The following is a 17,628-nucleotide window of genomic DNA, read 5'->3' as shown; positions in this document are numbered from 1 at the left end:
TGATGTGAACTTTGCTTAACTTGTCTGTGTTCATCTCTTGCCGTTTCCACTCCAGCCCTCATCTCCAGCACTAAGGACAGTATGCACTGTCCTTCAACCTTCTGGGTCTTGGCAAGTACCCATCCCTCTGCTTGGAATTTGGTTTGTCTGGTAAAATTTTACTCATCTTTTAAATGTCAGTTCAAATGCATTCTCCTCTGTGAATTCTTGTCTGCTTCCCATGTAGCTCCAGGTGTTCTTTCTCTTGCGTGGGCACCAACTTTATTCACTAGATAGTGAACATAGAGGCACTCTACCACTGAGCTACATTTCAGCTTTTTTTATTTTTCATTTCAAGATAGGGTTTTCCTAAGTTGCCCCGGCTGGCCTTGAACTTGTATTTCTCCTGCCTCAGCCTTCTGAGTTACAGCTCTTTTTGTATTTTATTTGGAGATAGTATCTTGCTAAGTTGCTTAGGGCTTTGCTAAATTGCTGAAGCTGGCTTTGAACTCAGGGATCCTCCTGCCCCAAGCCCCCTGAGCTGCTGGGATTATAGGCGTTCACCACTGCGCCCAGCTGGTTACAGCATTCTTGATATAAAGACACTGAGGAGAAAAGAATATAATTTGAATAAAAAAGAGAAGAATATTATTTTTCTTAGATATTGACTTTTAAGTGAGAAAGTATGTGAAAAATAGAAAAAATAGATACAGCAGGTCTTCCATGCATGCAACCTTCTCCTTTCTGTATGACAAGAACTTTGGGTTATGCATAAGTAACTTTGTACTACAAGTCCTGTTAGCCTTAGCCCTGAGATTCCAGAGGGCAGGCCACTTTATGTCTTCCGCCTTCCAGCTTAGCTTCTGAGCTATCCAAACCTTGCTTCTCATCTTTCCTGTGTGGAGGCCACCATTCCAAAAATGTTACTTGAATGCTTTTGAATGGACAGATTATCTACTTTGTAGATCATCAAAATCCTTTTAATGGCTTTGTCCATCTAGGTGGGTCCCAGAACTGAACTTGAAGAGGGTTAATTGGATATAGGGCAGGAATGTGATTGTGTGCATGTGTGTGTTTCATTAAAATTTTCAAACCCCAAATAAAGAATCTGCAGATTATTCAACTTTTCTTTTGTTCAATATTCTGAATTATCGGGTACCTGCTGCCTTTATGCTAATGAAAAATAATCATGCTTTGTATAAGTAACTTATCAGAAAGTCATCAAAGTGCTTGGCTGGGAAGATATGGTGTTTACTCCTGTGTGGAAAATGGTGCTCTGGAAACTGATCAGCTGTTGAGCCTAGACATTCTGACGCCAGGTCCCCTCAGTGCTGTTATTTCTTCTCATGCCCTGAGGGGCCCTGGTGAGTAGTGGATGACCAGGGTTCTTGGTTAGGGCTGTTTTTATTTCTTCCAATTGGAAAAAGAAAAAAAAAAAAACAAAACACAAGATAATAGTTTCCTCATAAACCGGTTTTTCCTGGGGCTGAGAGCAAATGAAGTTGGATGGGGAGTAGGGTAGGGCAGGGAAGGGGAATCTGAAAGCTGAAAGGATTCTTTCTGGAAAATAGCACAGCTTGCAGTCCGTTTGTCCCTGAGCTCCATGGTCACTGGAGCAATTTGTCTGTGATAGGGTTTCCATCTCCTGTCCCCCTACCTCACTTGTCCTTTAGGTCCCAAGAATTTGTCCTTTCCAGGTGCTTCAGTGTGTCTTGTTGGTTCCTGCCTCTATCCTTGGCCCGCTAATGGTGGAGCCCAAGGCCTTCTCTATCTTTTCTACTTTGTGACCTTTCATAATTCACATATTTTTAGCTTTTGGATAAACTTAACTTCTGTTAACTGGAGGAACACAAACAGGTAATAACTAAATTAATGACCATTTGGAAAGCCACAACCTTAAAAACAATCTTGAAATCATATATGTTCTTTTTCCTCCTCCTCCTCCTTCTTCCAGTGCTGGGGATTGAACCCAGAACTCACCCATGGCAGGCAAGTGGTCTACCACTGAGTTGCATTTCCAGCCCTTTTTTATTTTCTCACCAAGTTGCTGAGGCTGACATCGAACTTGTAATCCTCTTGCTTCAGCCTGCAGAGTAACTGGGATTACAGGTGTGTTCTTAGTGGAGTTTGGTTTTTAATTAGATGTGAATGAATTCAGTGATCCTTTGTCTTGGCTTCTCTAGAATGTCTTTTTTGGGGGTGTACTGGAGATTGAACTCAGGGGCACTCAATCACTAAGCCACATCCCAGCCCTATTTTGTATTTTATTTAGAGACAGGGTCTCCCTGAGTTGTTAACACCTCGCTTTTGCTGAGGCTGGCTTTGAACTCACAATTCTCCTGCCTCAGCCTCCTGAGCTGCTGGAATCACAGGTGTGGACCACCACGCCCAAACGTGTGTTTTTTGTCTTGGCTTCTCTAGAAGGTTTTTGCAGGAGTTCAGGAGTCGTTTCTGGGGAATCAGCTGCCCTAATCTACTCCAGGCTGGCTCCTAGATCAAACTTCTCTGAGTTTTGTTAGCAGTAGAATCAAGGTGGCACTGCCATTAGGACTATTTCCTATACCTGTTTCTCTGGACCCCAGAGACTCCCCTGGGCTGCTGGGCAGCCTTCTCTTCCTCTGAGAAGCTTCTCCAGAGCTGGCTTCAGCTTGAGAAAGTCCTCCTCTATCTCTTGGCCAGCACTCTGTCTTATTTGCTTGCCTATGTTTTGTTTACCAGCTGGTGGTTGTAACAGTTCTGCTCTTAGGTGTAGATGTCTCCTTTTTTCCCCCAGAAATCGGTAAAACTTGTTTATTTTCTGGTTTCACCTGTGGCCTTCTGACCTCAGTGGCAGCTGCTGTCACTTGGAAAATTCTCAAACTGGTTGGGGCAGATCTTGTCACTTCTTGTCTTAAAGTTTTTGCTGCTGTGCACGTCCCAGATGTTCCTGCTTTCTGGCTGAGGGCTGCCTCTTGCACACCAGAGGCAACAGATGCAGTCAACGGAATGAACATCCAGACTCCTCCCTGCCCCCCACCCCCAACCCAAGTTCACATCCCCCCAAGTCTCATGAGTGAGATTGTTCCTGTTGCCTACCCTTTCTCAGCTCCAGGTGAATGCGAGGGTCTGGTATTATAGTGTGCGAAAGTTGAAGGAACAAAGAATTCAGGGGCAGAAAACTTGGACTGAAATCCTCATTCCTTAGCTAACAGTTTGATCTTAGACCTGTCTTGTGTCCCCTTGAATTCCCATTTTCATCTTTAAAATGGGGATCAGAGTATATATTTCTTATCTACCTCATGAGGTCAAAAAGATTATATCTCCACGTGCGCATGGAAGCACTTGGTAGACAAAAGACATTATAGGAAGACTTCAGAAGCTTTTTAACACAGAAAGAGGCACTTTGTGGACTGTTTAAATGTGAAGGTTTATTATCAGTGTTAAATACGTTAGTATGCAGTATCTTGAATTAATTGAATAGAAACAGCCCGTGTTTGCACTCAGTGAGGTGTTCCCTGATGTCATCTGTAGGTCCTTTGTGAGGTTTGGGCACAGAGACCATTATTACTGGTGGTAACTGCTCAGGTTTGGATTTATCTTTAGGTCTGTGGCACAAAGGGAGCAGAGATGTGGGTCAGGCAGGAAACAAAGTCAGTGAATTAATCCCTGAGTGTACCAGAGAGAAGAGACTTTGGGGCTTCTGTTTGACATGGGGCTTATTTGGCCCGGGTAGAAGATGCAGCCCAAGTAGAAGAGACATTTAAAGCAGAGAGGGCATGAACAAAGTTTGGAGGAATGAATGTGCATAGTATATTTAGGGGTCACAGTGATTCTGTATAAACAGAGTGAGGGGCTCAGGTCGAACTTGTGCCAGGGAGGCTGCTTTCGTGTTCTAAGACCTGGTGTATCAGGCATGGAACTTAGGACTTCATCCCATCTCCTTACAGAAAAACTTACAGAGGGTGTTAACCTGGGAAAAGGCATATTTAGAGCTGTTTCAGAAGATAATAGGTGGCAGCCAGAGCACAGTTAGTGTGGGGGGCCACCTTGCAACAACCTGTAAGAGCAATTGTACATGTGTTATTCCCCAGTGTCCATTTCAGTGTCATCAGAAATCAACCACAGTGGGAGTGGTCACCACAGAAACTGGCAGATGATTCAAATCAGTTCCATTAAACTGCTTTCCAGGAATATGAGCAAAGTTAAAGGGTTATTTCAATAAAGCGAGGCTTTAATAGTTTACAAATCTGAGATGCCTTTTAAAATTGTGCAGCAAACCTTAATAATATCAGCAGGTGCCATTCCACATAGCAGAGTCAGAATCCAGGATGAGCAAAGAAGTAGGAACCTATTTTCTTTTTTCCCCATGATGGAGATTGAACTCAAGGCCTCGTGCATGTTAGACAAGCACTGTACCACTGGGCTACATCCCCAGCCAGGAAATTAATTTTTAATTTTTTAGTAGAAACAGGATTTTAAGGGGCTGGGGATGTGGTTCAAGCGGCCCGGGTTCGATCCTCAGCACCACATACAAACAAAGATGTTGTGTCCACCGAAGACTAAAAAATAAATATTGAAATTCTCTCTCTCTTAAAAAAAAAAAAAGAAACAGGATTTTAATACAATATTGAAGTCTAGCACTTTCTATTTATAAACATGTTACTCTAATCAGTAAAATTTTTTTTGCATGTAAATATTCAGTTGCCCTTCCTACATCACAAATCTTCTTTCCTCTCACACCTCCATCTCCTGTGGTCTGCTAAAGCCCAGAATGCAGTGGTGAATGGCACTTTCTATGGCATGAGATTGGATGCCAGGTGGGGCTGTCCTAAAGGCCAGGGGAGGAGTGTGGTCCCTGAAAGGGCTTCTCTCTGTTCTCCAAGGGAGGGCTGGGTAGGAGGTGGGTGAGATACCCCCATTCTCAAGTCCATTGATGAGAGTAGAAAACAAAACTTTTAAGCAAAAGTTGAAGATTTAAAAATTCAGCCAGGTGGAAAGAGGTAGGGTAAAAATAGATGAGTACAGACACTAGAAGATGTGGAGCCAGATCCCATTGCTGCAGTGGAGGAGTCTGATCCCATAAAAGCAGCACAAGTCACTGGAGACTTGGAGAACTACTGTGTATTTGTTGTTAGGAAGCTACAGAAAGATGTGCTCTACCAAAATGAGACAGTTACCCCAGAAAACGGATGATAAGGCATGGTAGCAAACAGGGGCCTGACACAGGAAAACCATGTGGATGTTCAGAGGATCATCACCAAGGGTCAGTTCCAGGAAAATTGTGCAGCAAACCTTAATAATATCGTCAGTTCCTCCATCAACAGGTTTTGATATGAGTTCTTCAATTTCTTTCTCCAGTTCTATACACCTGGATTTAGCTTTCTGTAACAGAATAATTTGCTTCTTGGCAAACATGATGAGCTCTTCCGTGGGCAATGTTTCCAGCTTTCCTCTTTTCAGGGACCCTGCTGGTCAAGTATTCTCTTCACCTTGGAGGCCCCAGTCTCAGGGGTGTCTGGCTGGTCAGGCCACCCTATCCTGAACAGGATCCTCTATCACCGTGTGCATGCTGAGGACCAGGGGACCAGGGAACCCACAGTCCTGCCCAGGAAACTAATTTTAAAAGTTTCAAGTGATTCTTTTTTTAGGGGAGAGGGGTACTGGGGATGGAATTCAGGGGCACTCAACCACTGAGCCACATCCCCAGCCCTATTTTGTATTCTATTTAGAGACAGGGTCTCACTGAGTTGCTTAGCACCTCGCTTTTGCTGAGGATGGCTCTGAACTTGCAATCCTCCTGCTTCAGCCTCCCGAGCTGCTGGGATTACAGGCGTACGTCCCTGGGCCCAGCTCAAGTGACTCTTACGCAACCAGTGTGATATTGCTCTTTGGACCAGGGCTGGGACATTTGGGGTAGAGAGGAGAGGATGGACATAAAAGGTGTTTCAGAGGTAGGAAACAGAACTCAATGACAGATGGGAGGTAGGGAGTGGCAGAGAGGGAACTGCCAAAACTGAGTTTCTTAGGACAACTAAGCAGATGAATGATGATGTCAGTGACTGAGCTAAGGCAGGCAGACCTGAGCTGTTTGGGAGGAAGAAAAGGGTGCAGCAGAGGAGGGAAGTTGTGGACTTGCTGTTAGAGGAGCCTGGGAGGATTTGGGTGATACCTTGGGAACTGGAGTGATATGGGAGCTGGAGCTTGGTGGAGCAGTCAGAGCTGGAGACACAGGTTGGAAGTGAGCATGTGTTCTTGTTGAGGTCGTGGATTTGGATGAGATTGTGGGAGGAGAGTGTGTGATGCGGAAAGAGGTCAGAACTCCAGAAACAACCTTTCAGAGGTTGGTAGAGGAAGAGAAGCCATGGAGAGATCAAGCAAACAGCAATTTGTGTATTGATTACAAAGCTAACAGGTCCTAGGCAGGAGGGGGCCCTTTAGGTGTTTTCGACATTTCCAGAAATCACACAGGCATTTTTCTTTTTTTAAATTAAATTATTTACTTATTCTAATTTGTTATACATGATGGCAGAATGTAATTCATTTCCTATTACACATATAGAGCACAATTTTTCAAGTCACTGTACACAAAGTATTTTCATACCATTCATGTCTTCATACATGTACTTAGTAATGATGTCTAACTTATTCCACCATGGTTCCTACCCCCTTCCCCCCTCCTGTCCCCTTCCTCCCCTTTACCCTATCTAAAGTTCTTCCTTTCCTCCCATGCTTCCCACCAACGCATCACCATTATGTGTCTGCATCCTCATATCAAAGAAAACATTCGGCTTTTGATTTTTTGGGGATTGGCTTGCTTCACTTAGCATTATATTCTCTAACTCCATCCATTTACCCGAAAATGCCATGATTTTATTCTCTTTTAATGCTAAGTAATGTTCCATTGTGCATATATACCAAAGTTTCCCTATCTACTGAAAGGCATCTAGGTTGGTTCCATAATTTAGCTATTGTGAATTGTGCTTCTATAAACATTGATGTGGCTGTGTCCCTGTAGTATACTGTTTTTAAGTCCTTTGGGTATAGACTGAGGAGTAGTATAGCTGGGTCAAATGGCTGTTCCATTCCAAGTTTTTCAAGGAATCTCTATATTGCTTTCCAGATTGGCTGCACCAATTTTCAGCCCCACAAGAAATGTATGAGTGTGCCTTTTCCCTCACAACCTCACCAACACTTATTGTTGTTTGTATTCATAATAGCTGCCATTCTAACTGGAGATGAAATCTTAGAGTAGTTTTGATTTGCATTTCTCTAATTGCTAGAGATGTTGAACATTTTTTCATGTTTGTTGATTGATTGTATATCTTCATCTGAGAAGTGTCTGTTCAGTTCCTTGGCCCATTTATTGATTGGGTTATTTGTTTTTTGGTGTTAAGGTTTTTGAGTACTTTATATATCCTAGAGATTAGTGCTCTATCTGATGTGCTTGTGGTAAAGATTTGCTCCCATTCTGTAGGCTCTCTATTCACCTCACTGATTGTTTCTTTTGCTGAGAAGAAGCTTTTTAGTATGAATCCATCCCATTTATTGATTCTTGGTTTTAATTCTTGTGCTGTAGGAGTCTTATTAAGAAAGTTGGGCTTAATCTGACACGATGGAGATTTGGGCCTACTTTTTCTTCCATTAGGCGCAAGATCTCTGGCTTAATTCCTAGGTCCTTGATCCACTTTGGGTTGAGTTTTGTGCATGGTGAGAGATAGAGGTTTAATTTCTGAATGGTACTTGTGTATCTTTGATTAGGAACACACACATATGCAAACTTATTGGAGGCAAGGACTGTTTCAACTGTTGTGTCTTCCAAAACATGACAGTTGAAGTATCCTTGACGGGAAGGAAGTTGGGGTGTTGTAGGGAACAGAAAAAGCCCTCTCTGTGTCTTGTCTTGCTCTTGTGAGAGAAATCGATGGAGAAGAAACTTGAGCAGTTTAGGTAAAGGGACCAGTGTCAAGCTGCTTGTCCTAAACAAGGTTTTGAAGTTATCTGTGCATAAAGTGGCTTCTGTTCACTTTGGGTTGGAGACCTTTCTGCAGCTTCCCAGCACTGACTTCTTTCCCCAGTACGAGTGCTCTGGAATGGCAAGCAAGGGATTTTCTTGGCAGGGAAGGGACACTGGCAGAAGGGCAGGAGTAAGGGGAGGCATGGGTGTGCAGGCTGGGGGAGGCTGGCCTCTGAACTCCACTGACCAGAGTCTCAACCAATTCTCATTGACTTTGAGTTCTGGGAAGCAACTTGTTTGACCACATTACCTCCTGAGTAAAGGTTTACCTCTAAGTGACCTAGTTAATTTGTATTTATTTTCTTAAGAGTGCCTAAGATTTCACTGTGAAGCTAAGTAGTGATTGGGGCCGAAGAAACTACTTGGATGTTGAAATAAGAGAAAAGTGGCGCGTTCCTTTGATTAACTGGAGAGAGTTGGAACTGCCAACTCTTGCTCCCATTCTCAGAAACCATTTCAGGACTATAATGGGGTAAGTATAATTCTTTTAATTGTGTTTCGTGTGAGGCAGAGAATTCTGTTGAGACTGAGGTGTCTTTTTTACTCTTTGTGAAAACTAACTTAGAGCAGGACATTGGAAAGAAAATTTAATTTCCCCTCATCAGTGCTTGATTATCTGTATTCATGAAAGCCAAAGACTGGCATAAAAATGTAAAACTCATGGAGAATCAGAAAGAAAGAAAGTTACAAATAAAAAGGAAAGCCTTAACCTTGGATTTAAAACATTTTTCCTACTTTCACCTGTAATGTCTATTTGGAGAACCGCATTCTTTCCTGTCTGGATTGGAGGCATTACCAAGCATGGGACACAGCTTCCCGGCCTTGGAAAACTCAGAGCTGGATTATGACTTTGGCACGAATGTGTGGCAGAGGAGGGCTGGAAGTCGGGGGATGTTGGTGGATTTCACTGTGGTGGTTTGGAAGTCCACGTGTACCTCAGCTTGGTGACTGAAACATAGTCAGGGAAAACATGGACGAATGCATGGCCCATCAGGAACACAAACTGAGCAGTGGGCTTCTCGAGGTCGTGGGCCTTGCTCACGTATCTAGGATACTTTCAACATGTTTAGAAAATGTTGCACGAGGAGGGAGGGTGAAGTCTACAAGAACTTGAGAGCATGCAGGGATTTCTTCTAGCCTGGCCAAAGAGTACCCAGTGAAAGCGGAGACCTTTGTAAGCACAGCAAGAGAAAACAAGGTCATATTTCTCACTCCAGTCAGAATGGCAGTTATCAAGAATATAAAAAAACAATAAATGTTGGCGAGGATGTGGGGAGAAAAGCACACTTATATATTTCTGGTGGGACTGCAAATTGGTGCAGCCAATCAGGAAAGCAGTATAGAGATTCCTTAGAAAACTTGGAATGGAACCACCATTTGACCCAGCTATCCCACTCCTCGGTCTATACCCAAAGGACTTAAAAAACAGCATACTACAGGGACACAGCCACATCAATGTTTATAGCAGCACAATTCACAGTAGCCAAACTGTGGAACCAACCTAGATGCCTTTCAATAGATGAATGGATGAACTTGGTATATATACACAATGGAGTATTACTCAGCAATAAAAGACAATAAAATTATGACATTGGCAGGTAAATGGGTGGAGTTAGAGAATAGCATGCTAAGCACAGTAAGCCAATCCCAAAAAAACAAAAGCTGAATGTTTTCTCTGATAAGTGGATGCTAATCCATAATAGGGGTGGGGCATGAGATGAGTGGAGGTACTTTGGACGGGGCAAAGGGGAGATGGGGAGAGGCATAGGGGTAGGAAAGATGGTGAAATGAGATGGATGTCATTACCCTAGGTGCATGTATGATTGCACGAATGGTGTGACCCTACTTTAGGCACAACAGAGAAGTCAAAAATTGTGCTACATTTGTGTATAATGAATCAAAGGGCATTCTGCTGTCATGTATAACTGATTATAACAAATAAATAAATTAAAATTTAAAAAAGTCACTGTGTCCGTGTCTAGGGCAGACTAGAGAGAGGCCAGATAGGAACAGGAAAAGCAGTTAGAAGGCTATTCAAGTGATCCACTGTGGAGTCTGTGAGTTGGAGTGATGAGTGGAGGACATGGGGCTGGGGAGGCAGTTGAAGTGGAGTCTGCAGGACTTGGGGTAGTACCATGTGGGGTACGTTGCAGCTTGTTTGGATCCATGCTGTGGAGTACAGGTGAAGCCAAAATGAGGCATACACAGTATGATTTTTCTGTTGGATTCAAGAGAGCTCAGAACCACTGGAAATGTATGCTATATAAAAATAAGTATTAGGAACATTTGTTGGATACTCATTTATTTATTTGTCAAGCCTTCTGTTGATTGTTTATATTAATCAGTTAATTTAATCTTCACAACAGATCTATGAAACTTCTTGCATTTTAACAGATAAGAGGATGGAAAATGTAGAGTGAACTTATATAAGTGCTTAGATTTACTCAGAAAACAAGTGGCAGAGCTGGAACTCAGATCTCGGGTTTGATTTGGAAACTTCTACATCACTGTGGTCCAATAAAGCTCTCTGTGATGAAGGAAAATGGTCTGTCTTTACTGTCCAGTGTAGAAGCCACTAGCCACGTGTGGATATTGAGTACCTGAAATGAAACCTGTTGCAACTAAAGAATTAGGTTTCTAATTAATTTCAATGTCTATGTAGCTACTTGTGACTCCTGGCCATTGTGTTGGGCAGCTCAGCTCTCTGCGCTCTTTGGGAGTTATCAGCACCTCCATCATAATTAAAGATGGGTGTGGATACAATCGCCCAAGGAGACATGTTGTGGTGGATTTTAACCTCTTATTTCTCCCAGGTGTATTTGAAAATGAGGAAAGCTATAAATCTCTCTCGTGAATGGACAATATTATTACAGAGTGTCTATAACAATTTCACAGGTCCCTGAAATGTAGTTTCTCTGTTATAAAGCAGAAAGAAAGAGCCCAATGGCATATTACCTCCTTGAGAACAGAGATCGTGGATGATTTTTTTAAGTCTTCTATATCCAGTGTCTAGATTCTAGAATAATGTCTAGTACATAGTCAGTGCTTGATAATTTACTCAGGGAATGGCTGATTGAGTCCTGGGGAACATTTCGGTTTAAAGAGATTATGAAACTCCCTAAAAAAGAGAAGACGGCAGCAAAAGTAGGAAGAATGAAGACCCAGGAGAGGGTCGTGTTGCAGAAGGCAAGGGCGGTGGGTAGAGTTCCAAGCTTGGGAATAATTATCAATGTCAGACATGCCTGGGTCACCTGAAAGATTAGGATTTAACCGTTGTCTTTGGCTTTGTCAGTATAGAGGTTCTCCCAAATAAACATATAAATAAATACACATCCCTGGACAGTTCAGACATTGACTTAGCAAATTTAGGGAGAGGCCTAGTAATCTGCACAGCAAAGCTCCCAAGTTTATTAGATTTTGACCAAAGTATAGCAATTGCCAAGCAATGTATTATTTCAATAGCCATAAAATAAAGGGGAAATAAAAGGGTTGAGGGGGGACCTTTAAAAGTCAGATGTGGGCATGTTTAGTGGAGAATGAACTGGTAAGAGGGAAGAGTGTTCGAATCGAAGTGAGACAGGAAGACATTTAGCTGGGTTCTGAGTCCCCAGGGGATCCATTAAGCAGAAGCAGCACTCCTAACCTGGTAGGCAGGTTATCAGCTGTCACCCAAAGAAAGCTGTTCCTCAGTAGTAGTGTTTTGAGAGTCCGGAGGAATGTTGTGTAAGAAGTTGGCAGTCATTAGCAGTGCCCCAGTCACATCTGTTTACTTATTTTCTATTATTAGACTTTCTCATACTTACTTGCCAGATGACAAACAGAAACTATTCTTTATTCTCTACCTGCCTTCTATTGCCTGAAAACCTCTTTCCTACCTAAACTGAAATTGTAAACACCAGAGTTATTTAAACTGTGGAAATAGTTTGGCATAAACACACAGTTGTATTTTCTGTAATGTTGTGGCTTTACTTTTCAGGCCAGTGTCTCTCCACATTTTTACCATGAAGGGTCTCTTCCACATTGGATGTTTCAACATATTTATCCATCTGCCAAACTAACTGTGAATGTAAAGCACAGAGGAGCTTCACCACCTACCAACCTCCATATACTGCCCCCACACGCTTCCTATGTATGAGTTTTGCCGTTTCTGATCCTCACTACAGTCTTTAAGGCATGCCTGGTTACCCACATCTCACACTTAGAAGAGTTAAATTGCTTACCTGCTGTCCCCCTGCTAAGTGGAAGAGTCAGGACTAGAACTTGCATCTTTCTGTCTGCAAATCCTGAACTCCAGTGTTGCGATTGTATTACTCATAACTATCCTCATTTCAGTTCTATAAATTGAAGATCAAGTTGTAAGTAATCACACTAAATCATTTTTTTGAGGAATTAGGCTAAGAGAGTATAACCCAGTTGGCCAATGGTATAGGCCAATTAGAAGCAAAGCAGGGGCAAACCCACACTTGTGTGTCTCCCTGCTGTCCCTACTATATCCACTGCCTCAATTATGTCCTCTTTTTGTTAATCAAAGACATCTACAGTGCCCCTCGAAGCCTTCTCTCTCTCTCTCTGTCTCTGTCTCTTTCTTTCAGGGATTGAACCTAGGGGCATTTAACCACTGAGCCACACTCCCAGACCTTTTTATTTTGTATTTTGAGGTAGAGTTTCCTAAGTTGCTTAGGGCCTCTAAGTTGCTAAGGTTGGCTTTGAACTTGGCGATCCTCCTACTTGAGCCTCTTGAGTGGCTGGAATTATGGGCGTGCACACTTGGAGCCTTTTCAAGCTTCCAGTTAACATGAGATAATTGGTGCTAGATGGCAGACTGCAGCCAAAAGCAAAGAAGAGCCACATATTAGTCAACAGGGCCTTAGTGTGGGTAAATGTATGGCTTCCCTTAGGCTCTAGGAATACTGAAGGGCGGTTTACACACACCTGTGACTGCTTGGGTTCATCTGAATCTCCACCCACTTCTGACTTAAGAGGCCTTGGGTGTTGCCTGGGAGAGAAAGAGCTGATTCTATTTAGGAAGTGCTTGTTCAGAAAGGTTGCCAGATTCCGTTTCCCTAGCTGTCAAAGCCGTCGTGCCTTCCAGAGGGCACCAGGACATCTTTCTGGTGTCTTGTGGGTTCTGCATGTGTCTTGTATTGGGGGAATGAGGAAGGGAGACCAGTGGAATCATGAGAATTTGCCCAGCCTGCATTTCGGAGTTCACCGTCACAGTCCAGTGAATTCCTGCCTTCTGGAACATGCTTTGGCTCAATTTGTGTTGGATTTTCCCCAGCCCTTTCCTGTGTGGCTGGTACTAAAGTGACCTTCTGGGATAAGCTCCTTACATGCTGGTTAACAAAAGCAGAATTCTGCTTCACCTGGTTTCTGTCTGGAGTGTTCTGGAATTGTCAGAAGAGCTTCCCCATCTCAGTAACACAAGCTAACATTCTAGAATTTAATTTATGCAGTGATTTTTTTTTTTTAATCTGAAGCTTGAATTCACAGCAGAAGGAATTTAAGTCATCCCAGTGCCTTGTCTAGCTGTCTTGGGGGGAATGGCAAACAGACGCTTATACAAATTCCCTTGGTTTCAGCATTAAGCCATCTTTCATCATCCAATGTGCTCAGGCAAAGTCATTCCAAAAATCCTTGTTTAGAGCTACTTTTTCAGTCTAACAGACATTTTCATCTGTTAGTGCCATCTGCTGGACTTTTTCCAAGTTTTTTTCTGACTTCTTTAAGTCAGACTAGACACAAAAGACTTGACTAGTGTGGGGTGGATGGGAACTTGGTCCTTGATGTTGTGGCCTTTGACCCTTCCTCTGTAAACAGCCTAGGGAAATGGTTGCTTTTGTCATGGCCTTGAATTCATTAGGGCTGCAGTGTGAGTTGCTCAGGGTCCAGGTGGCCTGAATCATTTGAAAGCATTCATGGAAAAGGGTGTACCAGTCAGTTTTGCAATACTATAACAAAGTATTTGAGAAATTTAAGTTATAAAGGGAATAGGTTTGTTTTGGTATATGGTTCTAGAGTTTTCAGTCCAAGATTGGGTGGTCCCACTGCTTTGAACCTCTGGTGAAGGCAGTACATCCTGACAGGGATGTGTGGCACAGCAAACTGCTCACCTCTGAGAAAAAGATAGGAAGAGACGGGGTCCTACAACCCCTTTGAAGCACATTCATGATGACCTAAGGATCTCCCAGTACCCCTTTCCCACCAAAAGATCCCTCCACCTCCAATGATGCCATCCTGGGACTTTTGGGGGACACTTAACCAAACCATTGTGTTCTATCCCTCCCCCAAATGTTCACATCCATCTCACAATACATTTATTTAATTCTCAAGAGCCCCAAAGAATGAACTATTCTGAATCTCTGGAAATTCTGATCAACAATATTATTTCAGTATTAAGACTTGTAATGCCAAAACCAAAACAAAACAATATTATTTCATGGGATTGAGCTGGAGAAGTGGTTGGCATTATTTAAGTTATTTAAGACTGTTATAAAACAAACTCAAAATATGAGAGAAGACCAAATCTCTCTTCGGACACTTGGAGGAAGAAAGACGGCACCATAGATTCACCTGCAGTTCTTCCAGCCCAGTGTTCACCTCTCTGAAGAGTTCCAGGAAACTCTAGTTGGTGTCACCACCCACACTCTGTCCCTTGTGATGTTGCTTCCTCCCAGTATGCAGTGCATACCCATGCCAACTAGATGCGCAGGTGTGTGTGTGTGGGGGGTTGTCCCCTGCTGGTGGGGGCCAGGTCATTGTCATATTTACTTGCCCATTCCCACAGTGTTTTGTGCATGGAAAATAGTAAGTGGAGCCCAACCACAGTGCTTTCTTTTTCTCATTTCTCTTTGTCTTGAATGGATCCAGTTTTAAGTGTCAGTGCAAAAACTCGTTAAGACCTTCTTCTCTTACTGACCACAGAAGGAACAGCTGTTTGTATTCTGTGGTTTCAAAGCCTTTCACCGGTACTTGTGAATGCTACCATTTGCTGTTTTTGACTATAGTTACACCGAGCCTTACCTTCCAGAATGCAGACACCTTGAGAGTAGGATCCTCATTAGATTCATGTCTTCGGGCTGGGGATGTGGCTCAAGCAATAGCGCGCTCGCCTAGCATGTGTGCGGCCCAGGTTCGATCCTCAGCACCACATACAAAGATGTTGTGTCCGCCAATAACTAAAAAATAAATAAATAAATATTTAAAAAATTAAAAAAAAAAAGATTCATGTCTCTCTCTCTCTCTTTTTATTTCTATAACTCACAAATCAATGCCTTGCTCGCGGTGATGACTGCTGGCATTTTGCATTAGTACACGTGCCAGGCACTGCTGTACAGGCTTCATTTGCTTGTTCTTAAAACCTCGCTAGAGCCTTACAAGGAAAGATAAGGAAAATGATGTTGAATCAATTGCTCAGGATCATGTAACTAGGAGTGGAGCTTGCATTCAATTCCAGGCTGCATAATTTGAGATTCTAGACTCTTAACCCCTGCCTCAGTGCATAAGTACACACAGAGGGCATTCTATAAATACTTGCAGGTTGATGTTTCTTAATCACCAGGAACTAATCAATAGTGTGAAGGCAAATCAATGTTGTCTTAATTCTCCTTGGACAGAACTTTCCAAGCCACATGAAGGCCAGAAGGGGGCTCCAGAAGGCTGGCCCTGGTTGGGGTTCTTGAGGCTCTGAGGTATTGGGCAGCCTGGTTGATTCTGGTTTGGAAGCCGACAGTGCCATCTAGTGGGATAACTTGGTAATATTAGCTCAATTATTTTTCTGAAACCTTGGTAACACTGCCATTTAGGTCTGGCCTTAATTAGTTTAATGTTAAGATATGTTTGCAAGCTGGAGGGCAGGGTGAGTGGAGAGAACCAACCTCTCCTGGCTCAAATGGGTCAAGGTCAGTCAACCTTTTTCTTGAAGAGACTGTGAGGTTGATGGTCATTTGGGTTTGTTGAGCCCCATTGACTGTTATCAATGACATAAAGCATGGGGCTTCAGGTACCCCTCCTTCCTGCTACTCCTCACATGGGCTGCCCAAAGTGTAGGTCACTACTCTTCTCTCGAGGCTTGTCTCTGGAGCTGTGTGTCATTTGGAATTTGAGTTCCAGCCATCTGTGGGTCGCCTACCATAGAATAACACTTATCCCAGATTGTATATAAGAGAATGCTTGATGCATACAATAGTCAATACCATGGGTCAACAATAGTACAGTGAGATTTGGTTTTGAGGAGTTTTTAATAGGTAAATTTGTGGCAGCTTGCAGGGGAAAATGATGAATAGACACTCCATGGTGGAAAGGCAGTAAAAAAGCACTTGGCATAAAGGAAAGAGAAAAGGTTTGCGTAGGCACTTAGCTCTGCCTCGCAGCTGGAGGCTTTGTGTAGGTGCTGTTCTGGTTTCTGGGGTGTGTGTGTATGTGATTCCTTGTGTGTATGAAAATTTTGACTTAATTTGCTTCCAAAGCCATTTACTTCTTGCTGGAAGAACCTTGAAGTGTGGTCACAACTGTATAACCATAACCACAAACAATTCATGTACTCTTTTGGTTGAGATGAAATTCTTTAAGATTGTTCAGTTTGTGGTCTGCTGGGAATCTAGCCTAAGGAATGTACTCTAGAGATCAGATCAGCACACCTATTCAGTAAACAATTTTTTTTTTTTAAACTGGGAATTGAAACCAGGGGAGGGGGTTACCACTGAGCCACATCCCTAGCCCTTTTACTTTTTATTTTGAGATAGGGACTAACTAAGTGGTTTAGGACTTTGCTAAGTTGCTGAGACTGGCCTCAAATTTGCAATCCTCCTGATTCAGCCTCCCAAATCACTGGTATTATAGGCATGTGCCACCACGCTTGGCCTTATTGCAGTGAACAATTTATCAGAACAAAGAAATGATTTTGGTTATACTATTGCTTGGGTTGTAGTGACATTCATATTAATAATTTTTTTTGTCTTATTTTTTCTTACTAGTTTCTCCTCTCTTTTTTCATTTTCTTTTTTCTTGTTCTTTCTTTTTTTAAAAAATTGGATTGGACAACAAAGTGAAAGAACTTGAAGGCCTTGTAAAAACCAACCCACGTTTATTATTAATTATGAGCTGTGTGTGAAATTTATGATTATGCAATTAAAATGATCTCAACTCAGAAAAATATACATAAACCCTCCAAATACCACAAAAATAGAAGACCAAGAAAGAAATTTGTAAGACCACAAAAAAGAAAAGTAAACAAAATAGGGTGTGTGTGGGGGAGAAAATATACATTCTGATACTGCCAGATAAACAATGAAAATACAGACATTTGTGATTCTTTGAAAAACTGGTAGTAAAATGATACCAGAATAGGGTATGATGATACTCATAAAATCGATAATAATTTAGTGAGTTTTTAGAAGAAAAACTTTACAGCCCGGCACAGTGGCATATGACTGTAATCGAAGCCACTCAAGAGGATGAGGAAGGAGGATCACAAGTTCAAGGCTGACCTCAGCAACTTATCTAGATCTTTGTCTCAAAATAAAAAGTCCTGGGGATGTAGCTCAGTGATAGATTGCCCTGAGGTTCAATCCCCAGTAGTGGGGAAAAATTTTTGTAGTAGGACTTTATTATTAATAAAATCTATGCATAGCTGCGTTCGTCTGCCTTTTCCCATG

The 17,628-nt window shown here is 42.4% G+C and overlaps 1 protein-coding gene across 15 annotated transcripts in view; it reads left to right on the top strand.

The window, feature by feature from the left end:
• Gramd1b (GRAM domain containing 1B) overlaps positions 1 to 17,628 on the top strand; it is a 237,581-nt gene that overhangs the window by 93,257 nt on the left and 126,696 nt on the right. For 2 of the 15 annotated variants that reach the window (XM_046438747.2, XM_046438746.2), the window contains exon 1: positions 8,259 to 8,444. The exons of the other annotated variants lie outside the window; for them this stretch is intronic. In XM_046438747.2, coding sequence (XP_046294703.1) covers positions 8,440 to 8,444 — 5 coding nt within the window. In that variant the 5' untranslated portion in view covers positions 8,259 to 8,439. Of the gene's footprint in view, positions 1 to 8,258; positions 8,445 to 17,628 lie in introns of those variants that run through there. 15 annotated transcript variants of the gene reach the window in all.

Source organism: Marmota monax, unplaced genomic scaffold (genome assembly GCF_021218885.2).
Source record: "Marmota monax isolate L192 unplaced genomic scaffold, Marmota_monax_Labrador192_F-V1.1 WCK01_AAM20220418_F8-fsc00081, whole genome shotgun sequence".
NCBI classification, from domain to species: Eukaryota; Metazoa; Chordata; class Mammalia; order Rodentia; family Sciuridae; genus Marmota; species Marmota monax.
Note: the sequence above shows the minus strand (reverse complement) of the source record. Positions and strands in the feature narration are given on the sequence as shown.